Here is a 22692-nt window from a genome sequence, read left to right on the forward strand (position 1 = left end):
CTACGTTTCTGTATACTCAGAGTTACAAATGGATGAGACTGAAAATAGCAACTGTTGAATCTGAGGTGAAGTGTGTGTTTGAAGAGATGCTTTGAATCCTGAGGTGAAACGAAACAATGACAAACTCGTAGTGATGTGCTTATCCAGCGTGGATGTGGTGAACACTCGTGATTTCCTAGATAACTCTTCTTTGTGGAGATCCTCAGTAGTATTAGAGCTACAGACATTGCATTTCTAGAATAAACATGTTTTCTGAAACATGAAGGCCAGATTCTCGTGACTGTCAAAGGCAAACAATTTATTAAGGTTGCAGTTGGCAAGTACAGAGCTCGCCAAAAGGGTTGTGTTCTAAACAAACCTTCATTAAGTGTTATTTGTTAACGTTGTTATCCAGTGTATTATTAAATACAACATTAATTAAAAAGTTGCATTTTATGAGTGTGGATTTTGCATGAAGATCAGATTGTATTTTCATGTGTGTCAGGAGTGCTGTGACGTCATATTTCCTCTTTGGGATGTGCTCTACCATAGTTATTAAAAAAGCGTACCCTCACAACCCAAAACAGGTTCTCATTTTGTATTTTGTGTATCATGTGCATGCATTTATTTTGTGTGTATCTGAGATACATACTCTACTGCTACTTTTCTCAAGCAGCTTTAAAAACTGATTGGAATTAAAGATGTGTATGTATTACTCGGCTTTCTTTGCTGCAGTGGTTGAAATTAGAAGCCTCTTCTTACAGTCTAATAAACATATTCTAAGAAAACATGGTTTTCAACTTAGTAGGGTGTAAATTTAAGCAAATAATAATTTAGCTTACATTAACTCAGCAGGAAGTTGGGTACAAACTGATTAATTCTCTATGGTGGATCCAGTGCTTTTTCAAGTGCTGCTGCTATGTTTCGTTAGGTTTCTAGGGTGTCTTGGGTTTTGGACGGCCTATGTGGACTTCTCCTTTCTCATAGAATTTCTTTTCACTTGAGTTAAGGAATTTCCAGATGTAGACTTCCTGTTTCTTCTCCCTCCTCTCTTCTTCCTTTCCCCCTTCCCCTTTTTTCCCTTTTTCCCTTTTTTTTCCCTTTTTTTCCCCTTTTTTTCCCTTTTTTTTCCCTTTTTTCCCCTTTTTTTCCCCTTTTTTTCCCTTTTTTTCCCTTTTTTTCCCTTTTTTCCCTTTTTTCCCTTTTTTTCCCTTTTTTTCCCTTTTTTTCCCTTTTTTTTTCCCTTTTTTCTTTCCTTTTTCTTTTTTCCTTTTTCCTTTTTCCTTTTTTCTTTTTTCTTTTCTTTCTCTTTTTTTCCTTTCTTTTTCCTTTTTTCTTTTCTTTTTCCTTTTTGCTTTTCTTCCCCTTCACGTTCCCTTAAGTATTTGGGAAGCAAATACCCCAAACATATTTAGAGTAATTAAATATTGCTTATACTGTAAAATATTTTGGTTTGGTTTGTTTTATACAGGGCTGGTAAGTTAGAAGTCACACAAATTTTTTTTTTTTCTTTCCCAATATTCTGCTGTGTTTTAGTATTCTTTTTGTGTGTAGAGGATATATCTTTTAAAGCAGTTCAGTAAACATGTCTATTAAGAAGTATGGAATAAAATGTCCTTAAACAGGTTGTACAGGAGGAATTCATTTATAAGAGGGCACCTAGACTTTATCCTGAGTGCCATTAAACCACTTAAGCAGTTAAGTGAACTGCTCACTGATATTACTGTTTAAATGTTCACCCATTTGTTAATTAAATTATAAAATAAATAAAGAGCAGATGATAAATATTCCTGTATATCTGCTGAAGAATGATTTGATTGTTGATCATTTAAAGGAAAAAATGGATTTTTTTTTAATATTTATATGTGTGTGTGTGTGTGTGTATGTATTTTTGGTGTGTGTCTGGACAGAAGTCTTGAAAAGATGGGGTTACTTTGATTCATTTTGGGGAAACACTTAAGGGAAATACTCTTCAAAGAAAAATGTATATGAATGAAATACAGAGTACTTCTGAATCAACTGTTGCATTTACATAGGTTGCTTAAAAGGCACCTCCCACTGCCTCGCTGTGCTCACATACACTGTTTGGTTTCCACCAGTGTTCAACAAGCATTAATGAATGTCAATGGATGCAATTTTTTTTGCATGGAGGAATTCAATTTCACACCTTTACTTCATATGCATTGCCATGTCAGATGCCATTTTGTCAGACTGACTCTCTGCTGCCATCTGTCACGTGGCAATTAAATGGAATTAAATGGTAATGGAAGATTGGAGCATTGGTGGTAAGATTCCGCCTCTACTGCCATACCACCAACATCTGCCTCTCATGTTGTGGGCCAACAGAATAAAATAGGAGATGTTACTTTTGGAGCTGCCATTGTAAGCTGTGCAGCCTGTGTCTTGCTATAGTTTGCAGGGCAGAGATAGAAATACAGTGGTACTCATGGACAGTCTGGTACTTGCCATTCAGTATTGATATCTTACCCTGTTCAGAGAAGTACTTGGAAGTATTTGTCATATTCTTCTAATGTTTTTTCTCTAAGCAGGATGTTGACTGCAAAACTGATTAGATGATCAAAAATCTGTTCAGTTTTCTGATTCAGAGACTTTGAGTACCTGGTAGAAGCTAAATGCAACATGAAATGTTGCCCTAAGAAGAGAAGGGAATAAGTGTCTTTAAGGGCAGCTGGTGAAATGATCTCTTTTTTTTTTAATAGATTTGATTCCAGACAGTGTCTGTGTTAATAGTAGGAGTTAGTAATAGTTTCTGTTTTTTCCTGAGGTGACTAATTAGCGTTCTTACCCTATCATCCCTAACTCTTGGAGAGTCTGCTTACCCCTTTGCAGTTTGTTCCTTACAGAAAGGAAGGAAACTTTGAATGGCTGACCTGGCTTGGCTGTACTTCTGTCCATATTGGATGCTGCCCTTGAGCAAGTCTTCTGTTGTTTTAGCTGCCTCCTTCCCAGTGAATGCACCTTCCAGAGAAGGCTAAAGTCTTTATAGATTTTAAACCAACAGGCACTGTCTATCATAACAGTCTCCTGGAAACAAGTAGTATATGCGAACCTTACGTAAGATTCATTATGAACTGTTCAACGTTAAGAAAGACACTAGAATGCTAATATTTTTTAAACTCATACTGGGTTGATACGATGTGTATGGCTTTGTTTTGGCTTCAACTCTTTGATCCAGGCATATTTCTGCAATTTTTTTTTATGGGAGATATTTGAAATATTCTTAAGAATCTTTCCTTTAGTTAGGCCTATATTTGTTATTTTCAAGTATTCAGCAAACATAATTAAAGAAGCATCTGTATGTTTTCAAGTAATGATACAATTTTTCACTGTTATTGGTATTAAAGTTATGTTTCTTTTCTCATGCTTTTTTTTTTTTTTTTGTTAATTTGAGGTGGGATTCTCTCATTGTGAAATCAGTTCAGACCAGCTGTATCAGTGTAGATATTTCCAACTGGTCTAACACCAGAGCTAGCTACCACCTCTCTTCTGTCTTGTTCTTAATGTTTCTGTTCCTGAATACCTCATGGCTTGCAGAACCTTCCTTTCCAACTTGAGTAGGGTGAAAGTGGAGGCGATGTGTTTATTGGTTGACTTATCTTGTAAAAGGTAACTGGATTGGATACCTTCAGTCTTCTTGCTGATAGATTATGTTTGAATGAACTTAATGATTTTTGCTTTGGTTCAGCAGGGTGAATGTTCTACATTGTAGTAAATGGCATTTACTTTTTTATTGCAAGTTGAGCTGTAGTGCTCACTTTCACCTGTACCGAATTTCAGACTGTTTACAGGTACAAAGATGGAATACTGGGAAGAGTATGGTGTAATGAAATTTCGATGTACAGAATATAGTACAGTGCATGTAGCTCCTTATCACAGAGGCATCATTCTACAGTCCAGGTTTTCAATTGCAATTATATTTTCTCTTCTTTTGGAGGAAGTTAGTTTCCTTTGTAAGTTGAAAACATCTGGAAAGATTTTGGTATAATTAATGTTAGACATTGATGATATGTTTTTTAATATCAAGTTGGCTTTTTTTTTTCCTCTACAGTACTAATGAACACATTTTTTTTTCTCATTTAGGAGAATATATAAAAAACTGGCGGCCAAGATATTTCCTGCTAAAGACAGATGGTTCTTTCATAGGCTATAAGGAGAAGCCCCAGGATGTGGATCTGCCATATCCACTCAACAACTTTTCAGTGGCAAGTATGTATTTCCAGTACTTATTATTCTCTTAGCATACTGACTAAATATCTGCTGCATTTTGCTGAATGCGTAGTTCGGAATTTATTGATAACAGTGCAAGTTTGATGCCTTCTGTCAGGCTAGTACCCCCCCAGTCTCGTGTCCAGCTCTACAAGATTTTCTTACAAATGGCATTAAAGATTTTATCATAAGTGAATTATTTTTAAAATCTAAGTCCTCCATTTTTGTTTTTATTTTATGTCTATCTAAATTATTTGTTACTAATGACAACATTTGATAAATGATTGTTTTAAGATGAAAATCCTTAGAAAGCTTACTTGTATTCATACCACTGCCCTCTTTATTTTTTGGTAGTATCTCTGAATTCACTTGAAAACTCAAATTAATTAGAAAATTATCTAGACTGTCAAATGGCACTAAATCGTGCTAAATTATTTTTCTCTTGGATAATCAGGTAATCAGCTCTCCAGCCTGGTTAGTCAGTAATTTTGAGCAATCAGATAATTTGCATATATTAGCAAAGCTACAAAGTATGAATCTACTGGATAAAATGAAGACATTGTGCTTTTTTCTTTTTCAAAAATGTTTTTAGAAGACAAGTTAGTAGGTTTTTTTTTTTTGGGGGGTTGTGAGATTGATAGAATATTTTTGAACAGAAATGAAAATATTTGCAGAGCTAAGCTAAGGGGAAAAAAATCCCCAAGTGTAAGATTTGTGTATATTATGGCTATAAACTTTTGAAGGAACGAGTATTAGAATATGTAACCAACTTCTTTCGAAATGTGTTTAGTGTACTGCAATACAATAAATGGCAGTACTTAGTTTTAAAGGAGAATGTTGGAGCCACAAGAGCAGGTGTATGTAGGGAAGGAATTTCCTTTATTTGCATTACTGATGGAAGTAATCTTGGGTTCCAATCCCGTGTCTTGACTACAGTTGGAGGAGGAAAGCCTTGCACATTCTGATGATGGTAGAAGTCTTACAAATGATATAGAGTATACAAGCCTTTTAATACTAGAGACTCATTTTACCTTGTTGCTATGCAGTGCTAAAAGCAGTGATGCCTTTAAGTTGTTCATGAGAGTTGGTAGACCTAGCACTGACCAAGTCATAGGATGTTATTCTTCAGCCATTCTTCTGACTGTATAACCCATTCATTTATAGCAGTTAATAGTTTCCTAGATACTTCTTGCTCTATGACCAAGGGCAAGAATATCTGTAGAATTACAGCAAGTTTTTTTTGCCCTGCTTTACTGTGCTCTTCATTGCATACCTAGTCTTCCTTTTCCATTGCAGTGAGAAGGATGATCCAAACAGTAGTTCTGCCAAGTGAAGAAATGCGGAATTAACAATTAGTTCCACTGTGTTGATACTGGTGTTGAACTCTTTTTTTCTGATACCAAGAGGTCATTTTCTATAATGCTAAATTAGAGTGCTGCCCCTGAACTTTGTTTTGATGGGAATTGGATAATTTTTTTTATTTGTTTCCAGAAACGACAGGAGTCCTTGCAAGCAACGTAGGTCAGATACTTAGGCTATGTAAGCTAAAGGAAGGAACTTGTAGTATTAATTAAAGAATTACAGTATTGATAAAGGAGATGAGTTTTTCTGTTTTCTGGCAGGAGAAGCAGTAATTTAATAAGAAATAACTGCTGAGGAGAGCAAGAATAGCGAGAGCTTTTCCCTCACAAAAATAATCCCATAAAATTTTAGCAAAGTATCTATGTGGAGATCACAATGTAGGAAGTAAAACATTTTCTGGAATAAGAATTTTTTTTTATAAGATTCCAGTTTTTAACTTTAATTAAATATGTTAGATTTTATCTCGAATAAGAAGTACAGAATTATATAGTGTGGAAAGGCTGAAAAGATAAGGCGAGAATACTGTTATACTCTGAATTGCAAAGGACTGCTTTTGGTCAGATATTTTATCTGTCTAACGATGAGATCATCAGTAGGGCAAACAAACAAAACAACACTGTATGAGTGAATCGGATCTCATCTGCAGTACCTGGTAAATCTCAAGAACGGGCTTTATAGTCTGCAATCCCTGAGTTCCTGAGCTGCTGCAGTAGGTTTGCAGCTACAAGCAGTGCAGCATATTTTTCCTGTAATAGTGAAGTACACTCTTCATAAATTACTAGCCAGGCAGATGGAGTGTGAGATCACTGTTAATACCATCTTGATTAGGTTGGCAGGGACTTAAAGATATGTCTTTATAGTCCTATCTTCACATAATCTTTGTAGCTATCTGTAAAGTGAGAATGTGGTCTCAGTCTACTTTTTGCTCTCCAAATGATAGACATCTTTGGCTCTTACTTACAGCTTGTTATTTAAGCAGAAAAGGCCAAGGCCATGGTATTATTTTTGTACTGGTTGAGTTGAACACTGGAAAGTTTGTACCTTTCTGCTTTGTACGATACTTCTTCTGTAGTTTAAAATTCTACGCCTGCCCTGTTACACCAGTTATTTTGATCCCACAGATATTTTCCCAACAGAATGACCCCCTTCCACTCCTGCTGCACCAAGCTTAGAAGACTTTCCCAGATACAGTATCGTTTTCCGTATAGCTGCTGCCTGATTTCTTCCAAGAAAAGTTTCTTCCAAGAAATACGGCCAAAACCCCACAGCTGAGCACTTTTCTCTCCCTGATCCTTTGTAGCCAGTGTATTCCCTTGTGAATCCTGTGAATGAGAAAAAGGCCTGAGAGGACAAAAATGTTTTATAGCCTGCTAACAGTGCTTCCAGTGCTGAATATGCCCTTATTAAGGCAGGGAAACCATGTGGGACTGAAATGGCGGTGAGTGATCTCTTGCTGGACCATAAGTATGCTAGGTGGAGTTGACTGGGGGGTATGGTGGAGATGGGCTAGATAAAGTGGGAAGATTCGGGACTGGCCCGTTGGTGACTGTTCTTTGAGGCCCACAGGTGGTGGCCTCACCTCCCCAGAGCAGCCTTCTGGTGCATGTGAGCACCAGTAGTGAGTTCTCTGTGCTGTGACTGCTGAGCTGCCAGAGCTTGTGGCAGGGTGAACAAATCTGTCTGGTGATACCAGGTCATGTGCTGGAATCACTTTGCTTTCTCTCCTACGGAGTTACTGTATTTTATACCATACAGAGCCCAATTCAGAGACTAGTTCAAAGTCAGCCTTAGCTCTTTTTAGGTATAGAGAAGCAGTTGCAAGTAATGAAGTTACTGGAGCTTCAAGAGACACTGTTGATTGACTGAGTCATGGTAATGGAGTGGGTGTGCATTCCTGCCCACCTCAAAATTTGTTAATTTAAATTGTTTTTTGCTTAGGCATTAAAGCAGTCAGAACCAGTCTAAAAATATTTTTTATTCAATTGCTGTAACTTCTTGGTATAGGCAAAGGCCTATATTAGGCTTCTTTTGAAAAAAAAAAAAAAAACAACACTAGTACTCTGGATGTCCCCATGGCAGGATTTATACCCCTAGAGGTCCCAGAAAAGAACAACGTGATCTCACAACACTGATTCTAAGTGTTCCAGTGCTGTTGAAGCAGAATCAGTACTGCTTCGTGTACACTGCCTTGTCTTCGATGGGAAGAAGTGGTGGTTCTTTCCAATTCTATTTAAAGAGCTTTTGTGGCCTTACTGATTTAAAAAAAAAAAAAAAGCACACAAAAGAGAAACCACTGAAAACCAACATTAAAAAAAGGTCTCACACATGCAATGAGTATGCAAGGGATCACATAGCACATTTGGGTTGAGGTGTCTGCATGAACTGGCCTTTTGCCTTCATTTTGATCTTCATGTGGAGAATAATTGGAAAGAGATATATCCCTTTAGTGGTAGCCTTTGAACTTCGGCCAGAAATGATGTCACTTGGAATTTTTGTGGTATCTTGAAATATTTTGCTTTCCAAGCACTATGTGATGCAGGTGAAATAAATTCAAGTTATTGCTAGAAGATACTTTTCTATAAAATGTTTTTCTTAATTTTATTTTTCTTCACTGCAGAAATTATCACCGATGAACCCTGGCTACTCTGAATGTAAAATGTACTACTTTTTACTAATCATAATCTTTAATTTGGCCAGAGACAACATTTATAATTTTGGGGATTTAAGAATATAAAAAACAGAAAAATTGAATTGTTTTCAGGGAATAATGAATAGGAAGAAATGAATAGAAAATACATATACATGTATACATCAACTTATCCATGAAGATACTTTGCCATGGAAATTACTTTTCCAGGAACTCCACAGTTAACTTTTCAGTGAGATTTGAGTTTAAAGTCGTAGGTGTTTTTGGTTGTCATAGCAGTGGATGACGTGAACACGCAGATACACGTCCAACTAGTTTCTTATAATTACAGCACAGATTTAAATCCAAAGTAATAACAGTACAATTGAATAAATAATATTCATTCAACACTGCAAATAATTTTGGGGAGAAAAAATCATTGTATATATGATGTGCTGAATACACAAATGTGTCTGTGGAAATTCAGACTCAAATCTAATGTGTTACCAGTGTTAGCGTTGGATGTATGTATGTTTGTCTTTCTGGGAAACTGGACCAGTCAGTCCAGAATTGAGAGGTTTGCAAAGTGCCTTTGAACTGTTTTTAGATGGCATAGTTGGTATTCAGTCATTTGACTTAGAAGTTTGGATTCATTTGTTAGCTTGGATCACGAATGAGGATGAGTTCCTTCCTTCTTATCCTTCAGTTTTACTGAGGTCACTCCCAAAAGTATGCCTCCTATTTTTTTCCATGGAAACAACAGTTACAAAGAACATGATAGCACAGCAACGAAATGGAATATTGGCGAGAAGGTTCAACCTCTATTGCTGTCCCACCAACATGTGCCTCTGATGTCAGGGCCAACATTATAAAATAGGAGGCATTACTTTTAGAGCAGCTCTCGGACAGCACTTTCTCAGACACCAGTTTACCATTCTGTAATCCCCAGCTATCTTTAAGTAGGGCCTGGTATAAGCATGGCAAGTCAAAAAGTATATTGTCAGGTCTTTTTATCCCGGTGTGATACATTGATTTGCATAAATGAAATTGAGACGTTAGTATGTAAGAGAGAGGGATACATTATGTTACTGTCTTCTGTGAAGACAAGAAAAACCTCAAGCAAAGCCTGGCAATAACATGTGGAGATCTCTCATTTTCATTCTCTCTCTTTGCATGAAAGGATGACTAGCAAACTATAATTGTCATGATAAAAAGGCAAGGGCACTACTTCAGTACTTTTTGGAGTGTTGTAAATAAATGACTTCCCAGCATGGTGAAGTGCATCACGGATGGTCTTTTTCAGTTTCAAGGAAAATAATCTTTTTTTTTTTTTTTTTTTGGTGTTAATTATTCAGTCATATATGTTGTTGTTGTTATAGCATTGAAGCACATACAAGTTCGAGTCATGAGCCAAGCACCACAGGAGTGGGATTTCTACCCATACGGAACAAAAAGTCAGTTCCTGCTCCAAAATACTAAAATTCCAAATATAAAACAAGGGATAGCAGATGGATGCAAACAGATGGGGGGAGTATGAGAAAACAATGAGGCAGTATTAGCCTATAGAATAGACAGTGGTCTCAGCACATTAACAACTTATCCACTGTCCAGGTTAGATTTTGTCTTCTTCTTTGTTCCTGTTTTTAAGACATCATGGTGAAGTAGATTTTTAAGGAGGGTTTAAAGAAGAACTTGCTCACTAAAAAGAAAGAAATTATGAAATGGTACTGAATGGAGCAGAGGGAGGATGAGTGATATGAATGGTCATTTGGATACTGAATAAAGAGTGATAAAGAGGATGAGAGTAGGCTGTGGGGATAGTCCACGTTGAAAACTTACTGCTTATGTGCTAAGGCTGTGTAGAAAACGAGGAATGCAAAGAGAAGTGCGTTACAATCAAAGGGGCAATAGGAAACAACTACCTCTGGAGCAGTTTGGAGGATGACATTTTTAGGAGAAAATTGCATTTTTGGGGACCAAAGAAAGGATATTAAATTATTCACATACATTGTTAGGTCACCAGTCTTGTTTAATGGGTTATATTGCAGATAAATGAAATGTAATGAGAAAAGAGGAGACTTGAGGAGAGAGAGCCTTTTGGAAAGCCTTAGAGAAATAGGATGGTGTACATAAATGTGTAGGAGAATCAGGAGAAGACCAAGCTGAGAGGATGTGTGTGTATAAATATATATTTCTTTATATACATATACATGTAAAAGTCACAGCATTTCATATGTGAGCAAAAGCATGCCTATCTGTGTCAATGTTAAGAAAATTATATATTAATTCTGCTACTTTCCTAACACAAGTCATTAGAGAAAACTGGATTCAGAATGCGAAGAGTAACAGTAATGAAAAAAGGTCGTGTGAACAGTGTGTCTTAACACGAGAAAGAAAGCTAACTGGAGTAGGTACTGAAGAGGCAAAGGTTGGGATAGTGAAGTGTTTATCTTCTGAAGGAAAGACCTAGAGGAAAATAAGAAATTAAAGATTAAATTGTAATGTAAATAGATAGCTAGATATGCTAGGTATAAACATCTGCATGTAAATATCTCCCTACATAAGTAAAAATGTATATACGTTCTAAAAAATGCCATCAGCAGTTCAATACTATTTGTTTTATATCATATAATAATCATAGGAAGTTTTCCTTTGTGCTAAAACTCAGTTTGCATTAGAAATAATTTCTCACATATGCAACCTTCTGTTCATTTTTTGGTGAAATTTTTGTGGCTTTTTATATGTTTAACATTCTTGTCTAACTCTACCAACAAATTCTGCTGAAGATGAAAGCTTCCTTATATGAAATAGTAATACAATATTAGTGTTCCTTCTTTGTTTTTCTTTTTTTAATGCTGAATGAATGCATTTAGGAAAAGAAATTTGGTGATTATATGGTTAAAGTTATAGAATTCAAACTTTAAACTTTTTAATAAAATCTGAACAGATGATCTGTGCTTTTTTTTTTTTTTTTTTTTTTTTTTTTTGGAACTGGCAGGTTTCAGGCCCTCTAATTGGCTTCCCAGCTTTGCAGAGTAATTACAGCTTCAAGCAAACTTTGTCATCTGTGGTTCAGAATGGTGTAAAGTAAACAGAACGTTTTGAAATACAGTTTGTAGTTAGAGCTGCTCAGGAGAGTTTAACTAGCATAACTATTTAATTTAGATAGTACATTTTATTTGGAAAAGATAGCCTAATGTTTTAGAATTATCAGATTGTTCGTGGATATGGAGATAAAATTAACATCTGGTTAACCTCCTTTTTTAATTAAAAGAGAAAATCAGTAACTTGCATTGCATTTCTTTATTCTGGTTCTATTTCATTTTTCTGTTTCTTATACAGATCCAAAAATGGCCAACCAAGTACTACAAACTTGTTGGAACTGAGTTCTTGATTTCTGTAACTGATTTTGTATTGTGCTGTTTTGAACAAATGTTCTGCCTCAAGGCTTTGTATCCCCTCTAATATTAAAGGGGGAAATTTTTCATGACTGATGTTTAATCCCAAGCAAAACAGAAAGCTTTAGGATTAAAATGTGTAATTCCAAGTTGTAGATGGCTAGCATACAAGAACACAAAGTTGAGTCTGTCTGTTTACTGGCTTACTCATCTTTTTGAATGATAATTTAGACTTCCAACTGTTTGGAGTTGAGATTCAGCCCTTTAATTACATATGTTTATGTATAGTAGCAAACTTGAAGACATTATGGTAGAGTGTTCTCTCCTTTTGGTAATGACCCAACTATCACTCAAGCTTTGTGAGCCAGCTTTCAGTAGCCAGTTTCACTCATTCTTGTATGCTTTTGTAGTTTCCAAACTATTCTGTTTAAAACTACTACATTTTTTTCCAGTAATTAGTAGAAAAATGTTTTGGTAATTAGCAGTAAGTATGTATTAGAGTACTTATTCATCTTAATATATTTATTTATTTTCATACCCTTAGGTGAAAGACATGCACAAACAAATTTTTATTCATGTTGCAGTCGTGGTAGGAATGTTGTTTATCCCATACATTTGTATACAGCAGCCTGTGAAACATGTGAGTGACTAAATATCAGCAGACTTCAGTTACTTTTATGTACTTCAGCAGGCTGAGTAGCACACACCACTTTTAGAAATACACTAGTTCTCCACTTCTTTCCAAAACTCTTTTTGTTTCAATAATTGAGGACATTTATGTATTCACTTTTCCTTCTTAAAGGAAATTATATATTTAGCCACTTTTAATAGAATATTTCAAAAAGCTCTGTAAGCCTTGCTTGATATTATTTTTCAGTAGCATCCTTCTAACATATTCAAATGGCTTTTTTTTTAATGTTTTCATTTCCTTTTTCATTTGCCACAGCATTTTTTATTATATTTAATTGATCTTGTTGATAATCTATAATGAAAATTGCTGAGAGTTAAGGACTCTGTGATATTTACAGACCTTAGTATATGCATCCACAGCTAAAGTAGTTGTTCTTATTAATGAAACCATAACGAACACCATCACTTTGAGAAAGCTCTGAAGAAAAATTAATATGTAGTACCAGTAATATGTGTATAGCTTGGTACAGACTTACATTGATGAACATAAAAACATACAAAAAATATATAGAGAATATGTTAATTATGCAAACTGGCCTTTGACTAACAAGTTCTCTAGTTCTGTCTTGCAGGCTCTCCATTCTAGCTGCTATTTCTTGCTGCTGATCTTAATGAGCCTTCTTCTGTCCCCCTAGTGTTTGTTTTCCACACAAGTTGCAGTCATTCTCCTTTGCCATTTACACTCTCTTGCCTTTATTCCCTGGTCTTTTGTTCTGATGTCTCTTCTTTAAATTATTTTTGCTGTATGCATTGGATTTTACCTTAACTGGGTAGCTTCCTTTTTGTACTGTCTGAGGGTAGCAAGAGCCAATACAAACATAGGAGAAAGAGCTTTCCATTCAGCAGATATATAGGTAAGAGATAGCTGTAGCCTCTGAATTAGTGCACAGATTTTTAAGAATTTTATGGTTTAGTAAATGTTACTGCAATTTTTTTTTTTTTTTTACCGCTCTCCCCTGCGCTCTTTCCTCTCTTGCAGAGAAAAGGACAGGTAGAATGGACAATTGTTACATTTTCGTAGGAATACTGGAAGGATATCAAAGGTCTTGGTTTGCCAAGTTTTAAGTCTTGTCTCCAAAATGGAGTATTTTCCAGCAGTGTGCAGCTTTAGGCAAACATCGAGCAAAGGAAGTTTCAACCTACATGATTGAAGTGTGATAGGATTAAAGATGAGAAAATGGTTTAGTCAGGTGTAGGATCAGGTAATCCTAAAACAGACATGCATGCAGTCTCTTCTGTTATAAAGGTAGTCCTGAGCATTTCTTAAAGCTGCAGTTGAGAATTTTAAGAAAACAGATATTATTCCTAGAGCCCCCATCACTGTCCTTGTAACTTGGGCTTCAACTATATGCCTGAGGAGAGGAGTTCCTTTGATCTCACAGTACTTGCACCCAGCTGTGACCCTACTATATATCCTAAGTAGCTTCACTTCATCATGGTCCCTATGTTCCCTTCATCTGCTTCTGTCCTTGTTTCTCTTCCACCTTTGGTGTGAAGTTCCCTCTTCTCATGTCCATCTGACTGTAATATTTTCCTTTTTAAAAAAACAAAGCATGTCAGCTTGTGCTACAGTTCTTAAATCACAAAGAACTGTCTAATGTCAGAACTTCCCTGTCTGTATTGAGGATGCGGCACCAATGAGTCTGATAATGCTTGATAACAGTCAGAGGCCACTTCTCAAATAGTGTTCTTTAGATCTTCAGGTATGCATGTTAATACCTCGAGCAAAGGCATTAAGCTTGTTATATGTTAGTAATATAAGAGAGAATTGCTTTATTGTATTTTCAGTTTGTATCTGCATTTCAGAAGGTCTGCTGTGAGTATGCCATTTGTACCATTAACACTTGCAACAGGCATAAGAGGGAGAAGTGAAACAGGCTAGCAGGCACTGAAGTATGTTGAGTATTTAGAAATTCACTTGATCTGATGCAGTTCCTTAGACAATATTTAAAACATATTCCTGTAAAATTATGGGTGATAGTTGAGGTGTCAGGACTCTGAATTTATGGAAATAAAAGAAAGCCAAGATAAAGTACTTCTGTGAAAGAGCAAACTGCCTTGGAAAGTGGTACATGCCATATAACATGACTTCTGTAAAATACTGACATTATCTTGAGTAAATAAAATGTATTTCTCCAAGAATGAAGGGCAAGGTTTTATGGTAAGTTATAGTCAACAGCATCAACTTCACCAGGGAAAGGTGTGTGCTAGCTGGTAGGTTGCAACTCTGTAAAAAGAAAGTTATTGTTGATTGTAAATGAACAGGAAATCATTTGCTGTTTTCATTATTGATTGATTTTGTTTACTGGATCAATCACTTTGTATCACGTTCTTGTTGAATTACCAGAATGCGGGCTGTAATGTTTTTGTTAGATTTATGGTGGCTGCAGGAAAGCAAATCACTCTTTTGACAGAGTAACCTTAACTTCACAAAATAAGTAAATAAATAAATAAATAAAATCACACATTTGCACAAATGAAAAATTTTAGTAGGTCAGAGTAGGTCAGTGTTTTCCATCATACAAATGTAATGTTTTAGTGTAGTGTGCAATGTTGTAAAATCTAACATCAAACATCAAGTCTTGTCAAACCATTGTCCGAATTAACAGTATTGTGCTCTTATGACAGAGGAATAGAAGATTGTCTGCTGTGTGTCTAGAGTTCTGTGTCAGGACACATCTGGGATATGAAAGCACAACTTGTGAGCACTGACTGGCTTAATTGATTTAGGCCAGGGAAGACTGAAGAGAGGCAAATTAGTCTTCAGATATCTAAAAGAAATAGCTGCTTGAAGAAGAGAATAAATTGGTTGGAAGGACAAGAAACAATGCTAAAATTATTTCCTAAAATGCTAGGAAAAATTAGTTTGCTTGCCGAGATTTGAAATTACTATTTGGAGGAATTGTAGGAAGTGTTTAGAGAAATATTTGAGAGAAACAGCCTAGATAGTCCTGTTCCTGCCTTGGAGTGCTTAGAACAACAAGCTTACTTCCTGGGGCAGCTCCATTGGGCATGTGCGTGGTAATTCTGTGTTTAATAATCAGACTGATTTCAGTGTCTGAATTCTCCCAGATAGGATATTTTATAATAAATCTAATCGTGAGGTGATGGTACCCTGGTAATTGCAGCATGATTACCATTGAAGGAAAAACATCATGCTCCTGCCAGGTACAGATGGAAAACTGTGCCTTTGGCTACTGCTGTTACCTTGCCCTACTGGAGCAATCTGGGATATAATACTCTCACCCTCGTAATAGACCTAATTTGCAAATGGAGATGACATTTTGTATGGGGAACAGTACAAGTTCCATCAATATCTCTGATTTATTTCTTCTACCTTATGTTCAAGCCCATGGTTATATTGGTGTTCTGTATTTTCCTTTATGTGCTGACTAGGTATACATAAGCTATATGTATCTTATCTAAGTAATTTGCTTTTCACACATTACCTGGAAAACTATAAAGGGTGAAATATAATGTATTTCTCTAGAATGTCAGCTAATGAAAACAGAGCGACCAAAGCCAAACACATTTATTATCAGATGTCTTCAATGGACCACTGTCATAGAGAGGACGTTCCACGTAGACACTCCAGAGGAACGGTGAGAATTTTATTTTTGTTTCTCTTTCAGTGTTGGTTATGCACAATTTTCAACAGTCTCAGCTGGGATTGCTCAGTAGTCAGTATGCGGAATTCTGACATTTCAAGCACTTCTGAACAGTTACTTGAACAATTTATAAGTCAGTTTCTGTAAAATATAATCCGAGCTCATATCTAGTCTGCGAACTACCTGCAAGTGGGATGAGTATGTTCAAATAAGCCAAAACTATGTCATGACATGTCTCCAGAGTGTTAAATTTTGAATAGAAGCCTGCTTTGGGGTGTTTTGCAGCTTTACTGTCTTAGATTTTCCTTTTACTCTTCTTAATGTGTTCTTTTTGTCACAGAAAGCAATATGTTATAATTTGTTTTATGGTGTTTTTATTAGCTTTTCTTCTTTCAGTGAACATAAACACACTCTCAAGAGTTAACTTTTTTAAAGCACGGAAATGTATGGGAGATATGTGATGGTGTATCTCACTAAAATATTCCATTCTGTTTTTCTGATTAGATGTACTGTGTCTTCCCACTGAATGCACCTGTCCTCTTGAGGTCAATACTATGATTTAGCTTTATTCATAGAATCACAGATTAGCTTAGGTTGGAGAGGCCCATGAAGATCACACAGTTCCAACTCTCCTGCATTGGTCAGGGATGCCAACTAGTAGGTCATGCTATTCACGATCCCACTCTACCAGACTTTGCTTCCAGAAATGAGGCATCCACAATCTCTCTGAGCAACCTGTTCCAGCACCTCACTACCCTCTAAGTAAAAAATTTCTTCCTAACATCTAGCCTAAATCTTCCCTCTTCTAGTTTAAAGCCATTGTCCCTTGTCCTTTTATGATCAGATCATGTTTTGGGGGCCGCAGGCTTGGATGCAGTACTCCAGATGGGGCCTCCCTCTCCCTGCTGGACACTCCTCTTTTGATGCGGCCCAGTATACTGTTGGGCTTCTGGGTTGCAAGCACACACTGCTGGCTTGTGTTCAGCTTTTCAGCTTTTTTTTTTTTTTTTTTTTTTTTTTTTTTTGTGTCCATTAGAACCCACAAGTCCTTCTTTGGAGGGCTGCCCTCAGTGAGTTCTTCACAGAATCACAGAATTGCTGGGGTTGGAAGGGGCCTTAAGAGATCGAGTTCAACTCCTTTGCTAAAGCAGGTTACCTACAATAGGTTGAGCATATAGGCATCCAGATAGGTCCTGAATAATTCCAGAGAAGGAGACTCTACGACCTCACTGGGCAACCTGTTCGAGTGTTCCTACACCCTGACTGTAAAGCAATTCTTTTGCATTTTTGTATGGAACTTCCTGTGTTCAAGTTTTAGGTCATTCTTCTTGTCCTATAGCTGCATGCCGCCAAGAAGAGCCTGGCCTCATCATAGAAGGCCACTAGAATAGTGAGGCACGGTTTGCCCTTGGTGAAGCCATGTTGGCCATCTTAGATCACCTCCACATCTTGCATATGCCTTAACGTATTTCCTCGGATGATCTGCTCTATGATCTTCTCAAGTAGAGATGTGAGGCTCAGTGGCCTGTAGTTCTCCAGGTCTTCCTTTCTCCCTTTATTTAATATGGGAGCAATGTTTTCCTTTATCCAGTCACGGGGGTTTTGCCTGACAGCCACGATTTTTTTAAGTAGGATGAAAAGTGGCTTGACAACCAGATCATACAGTTCCTTCAGAATCTTGGGATGCATGTCATCAGGCACCGTAGGCTTGCACAGAGTCAGCTTCATGAGATGATCTTGAACTTGCTCTACTCTTACAGTGGGAGGAATTTTGCTCCCCTGACTCCCGCTTAGTAGTTCAGGGACAAGAGAAGCATGAGAATACCTGTTAAGGCTTAGGCAAGGAACTTATTAAGTACCTTAGCCTTCTCCATGTCTGAGGAGCCAGCTCTCCCTTTCCATTTATCAGAAGGGGTACACTCTCTGTCTGTTCCTTCTACCCAAAGTAACTAAAGAAACTCTTTTTGTTGTTCACATTCCTTGCCAAGTTTAATTCTTTCTGCACCTTGGCATTCCTGAACCCATCCCTGCACATCTGGACAGTATCCCTGTATTTTTCCCAGGCCATCTATCCCGACTTCACTGCTTCCTTTTTTTCCCCCAGCATGACCAGCAGGTCCTTGCTCTGCTGTGCTGGTTTTCTACCTAGTCTGTCTGATTTCTTCTTCTGGGAGTTGAAGCCCTTTTGCGCTCTCAGAAAGGCATTTCAGAGGGTGCAGCCAGTTCTGTTCTGTTCCTTTTCCCTTATGGACAGTTTCCCAAGGAACCTCATCCAACAATTCCTTAAACAGCCTGAAGTTCAGGATCCTGACTCCACTGTTTGCCAGGCCCATGTTCATTGAGATCATGAACTTGGCTAGGACGTGGTCACTGCAGCCTAGGCTGCCTCTGATCTTAACCTCTTTTACAGTCGCCAGGTCAGCACCTTGTGGGTGTGTCCAGTACCTGAAGCAGAAAGTCACCATTGATGGACTTCAGGAGTCTTCTCGATTGCTTGCAGCTCACCATGTCCCAGCTGATGCATGGGTGGTTGAAATCCTCCACCAGGATGAGAGCCTGCAATCACGATTCCTCTTGTAGCTGATGCAAGAAGTTCTCATCAATAGGCTCGCCTTGATCAGGTGGCCTGTAGTAGACACCAGCCACCACCTATCCTTATTCTTAAGCCACAAGCTCTCAACCTGTTCTTGAGTGTTTCTCTGGGAAAGTTCTTTGCAGTCTGTCAGCTCCTTAACGTAGAGGGCAACTATACCACTTCTCCTTCACCTATCCCTTCGAAAAAGCCTGTATTCCTCACTAGCACCTTGTCTCTCTAACTTAGCTCTACTGTCTCACACCAGGATATGGGCAGGCTCGCTCTCACCCCCTTCAACCCTAGTTTAATGCTCTGTCAGTGAGCCCAAACACCTTCTGGGCCAGAATTCTCTTCCCCCTCTGATCCAGGTGGACCCCTTCACTGGCATTATTATGTCAAGTGCAGTGTAAACTGCCCCATGGTCGTACTGTTTATACCAATAAATAACTAATGATTTTATTTTTGCATTGCTTCTTCTTTTATTAGTATATTCACTTACACCATTTTAAATTCTACCATTTAAATTCTATTTTCATGATGCTTTTTGGAATTTAATTATTTTTGAGAACCTCTGATTCTCAGGGGAATTTGAAATTAGCTAAACAGTTCAGCTTTAAGAGGGAATAGACAAAGAGTTGAACACATACTGTAGATTAATAAATCTTAATTATTTTCTTATGGTGAGAGGGAACATTCTCTTGACTAGATTGTTACCATATACTGTGTGTCAGGTAGGACATGACATACTAAGCTCTGAGTAGTGTTATACCTCTGACAAGAATTTTCAAGTTTTTAGTATTTAAGTATTTATAAAATCAGAGACCATTAATTTTTGAAATAAACTAAGCAGTGATTCTTTTTGATACTGATCAACCTTAGCATCTCATCCATCATGCAGAATATAGAAGGAAATTGAAAATATTAAATTGTATGAGACTTTGGCTGTGTGACATGAGAACTGCATGTTGAAGCAATGTAGCATGTGAAAAACAATATAAACAAATTATTTGGATGAATTTTATAGTATAATTTCTAATAGGATTGTTGACTTATTCATGATAGGGAAGAATGGACAGAAGCTATCCAGGCTGTAGCAGACAGACTTCAGAGACAGGAAGAGGAAAGGATGAACTGTAGTCCAACTTCACAAATAGACAATATAGGTGAAGAGGAGATGGATGCTTCAACAACTCATCATAAAAGAAAGGTAATGACATTCAAAAATAACTAATAAGATTAATATGTAAGTAACTTCTGCAAAATAATCTAGTAGGATACAGAAGCAATAATATCTACATAAATTTCAGTGTACTACAAGCATAGAAGTACATACTTACTTCAATAAAGCTGTACTGCTCTAATTTTATTTATTTGTTATGCTGTCTGGTACACCACCTTTCAAAGGCAGAGTTCAACCATTCAGGCACACGTTAACAAGCTGCTTGTTTTTTGAATATTATTTTTGTTTTTCTCTTTATGTTTGTTTACTCTTCCAGATGTATGGGAATAAAATATTTTCTTTAGAAAAGTATTTGCCCATTTTCTCATGCAAGTAATGCCCAATACAATATGATTTGCATGAGAAAGGATAGCAGAATTTAGCTTTTATTGACCTTTTTTTTTGCTGTATGGGAAAAGAACTTTGCTTTAATTTTCAGTGAAAACAGTATCTTATTTCTTTGGAATCCTTCACAGCTTCTGCAGTAAGTAGGAATATGTACACTGCTGTCTATAGCACGCTTGTAGTTATATCTCCAGAATCAGCAGGATAAAACACATTATGTTTCAAATATTGTGTCATGTAAAATTTGCTTATTATTTTTGGTTTCCATTTTGTCCTGTGTTTCTGGATGTACAAACTACTCTTGAAGAATAATGAGGAACTTGAGTGGATGTTTCTCAGTTGTTAGACAGGATTGACATGACTCAAAAAATGCATTGAAATCACATGAGAAATAATAACTGGATTCTATAGGATTGGCTTCATTCTTTCTAGCTACAAAATGAAGTCTGTGGAAAATTAAGTGGAAGTCTGCAGACAGCAAAATAATCTTACAGCTAGTGTTACAGAATGTCTCTTAATGATGGACAGTGAAAAGGAATATTGAACATTGCAAGAATTCTGAGGCAAGAATTATAGAAAGATCAGTGGCTGACAGCTGGGTCCTTAGGAACAGGGTGTTACAAGAAATCTTAATTATGTCATTTCCTAAGTTTTGAGAACATGAGTTTGCAATGCAAGCATAGTTATTTCATGTAGTTTCATTGTACATAATTTTCTATGCTTTTTTTCACTACTTAAGAAAGAAAAACGAATCATATACAGGCATGACAATACTCTCATCATGAACTGTCAGGTTGGAGAGCTTGACACTGAACTTTTAGCCTTGCAGCATAGAGATTTAGTGATTGTGCTCCAGGGTAAAATATAATAAGTGACAGCAAGACGGAGGCTGTGTTCAAGATGTGTCAGTCTTTGTGAGAGGCAGTGTGATTATGTGGAAGGGATTTGGGTTTGCTCTTTTAAAGATCTGACCACTATGCCAAGCTTGTGTATCCTCCTACTAGAGTACAAAAGCACTGCATAACAGCAAGAGTTTCCAAGGTGTCAAAATAAATGTAGTCTAATATAAGTTGTTTATCTGGAATGTATGCTCTCCTTGTTCACAATATTTTTCCCATATAACAAAAGGGTTGTGGGAATAAGAGTAGGTGGAAGATCAGTTCTGTTTCTTTCTTGCTACTTACGCTGTAAGAACCCAAGTAAAATTCCAGGACAGTGCATGTGCTGTGCTATAGAATATATAATGTATTTCTCAGCAAGCCAAGAGCAAACTACAAATCAAATGTGCAAATCAATGGTGATATTCAACACCTAATGATAGCTCAGAATGTGTGTAGCCACTGAAAAGCACACTGATAGCATCAAGGAAGTTTTTTTCTGCCAAAACTCAAAATCCCACTTCAGATTTAAAACTTTTGGAAGACTTAGCAAAATGTGCTCAGAAGTTTTTTTAATAACGTGTCCTGAGTGACCATAATAAAGGGGACTCCCTTGTCGCTCCCTTTGTATTAATTGAAATTAGAGGAAATAGTTTTTTGTAGAACTGTTTCTGAAAAGCTTCTGCTTAAGCATTTGTATTTGTTAACAGAATCAGAACCACTTCAGTTATATCTACTTAATGTGTTGGCTTTTTTATATTAAGTTTCATTCAATTTCAAGAATTTTTTTTGCATATTGTGTCCAAAAAGCTTGTTTAGTCACCTGATCTTGTATCTGCACACGGTGAATTTTGCTTGTGCACACACCAGATGGTATTCATATGAGTAGAGGAGCATAATCAGATTAAGAAGCAAGACAGAAGTGGGCCTGTTTCTTCTCTTAAAAAAAAAAAAAAAAAAAAAAAAAGTAGCAAAAGGTTTACAAAGAAAACAGTCTTTAAGTAATTGAACTTGCTTTGAACAGCCTGGCAGCAACATCTCTGCAGCAACATTTCTATCCATATTATCTGGAAGAACAGAATACACCTTTTTATTTTGCAGTTCTTCTGATGGTGTCAGTGTGCCACTTAAGTTCTACAATAATAGCATCACTAACATTTCAAGTACAAAAAACAATTAGCAAACTGCTTTTATTCCTTGCTAGACTATTTCTGTTAAGTAGAATTTCTTCCTGATGAAGTCAGATGAAAATTCCCAGTCATATACTCCTTGTGTATATCAGGAATATTTTAAAAGTAGTTTTTGATCGGTAGGAATTTCAATAACCACAGTAAAGTGTATTGTTTTGAAAAGAACATACATAGCAGAAGTAAATAGGCTTTACAGAAAGCTGAGTATCATGTAGTTCTTTGGACAGTTTTCTGTTATTTGTTTGCGAATTTGTTTTTCAGGGTTCAGCATGAATAAAGAATGGATTTTTTCAGAGAAGCCAAAGTACAACATAATGAGTAAAAAAATTCACTTCTCAGGGTTCAATAGGAATGAAAAAAAAGTGGGAAAATTATGAAGAAAACAGAAATCAATCTTAAGGAAGCCTCCAAATTTGCTTACCAACATTCTCAGGTTTAGAAAGTATTTCAATTTTTTCACCAGTTTTCAGTACACTCTTAGCTGTGGCATCTGTGTTTTTATCTCTCAAGGTCTTGTGTTCTTTGGCAGACTTTTTGAGTTACCCTGCACTGAATATCATCTCTAAGCCTTCTGCTAAGTTTCTAAAGAATGACA

The 22692-nt window shown here is 36.7% G+C and overlaps 1 protein-coding gene across 7 annotated transcripts in view; it reads left to right on the top strand.

Annotated features, from left to right (window-relative positions):
• Positions 1 to 22692, top strand: part of AKT3 (AKT serine/threonine kinase 3) — a 143409-nt gene that overhangs the window by 73786 nt on the left and 46931 nt on the right. For all 7 annotated transcript variants that reach the window (XM_085219640.1, XM_085219633.1, XM_085219635.1 and 4 more), the window contains 3 exons: positions 4081 to 4206; positions 15773 to 15884; positions 19528 to 19672. In XM_085219640.1, the coding sequence (XP_085075766.1) occupies positions 4081 to 4206; positions 15773 to 15884; positions 19528 to 19672 (383 nt within the window). The remainder of the gene's footprint in view (positions 1 to 4080; positions 4207 to 15772; positions 15885 to 19527; positions 19673 to 22692) is intronic.

This window comes from Meleagris gallopavo, chromosome 2 (genome assembly GCF_905368555.1).
Source record: "Meleagris gallopavo chromosome 2, MGAL_WU_HG_1.1, whole genome shotgun sequence".
Classification (NCBI taxonomy): Eukaryota; Metazoa; Chordata; class Aves; order Galliformes; family Phasianidae; genus Meleagris; species Meleagris gallopavo.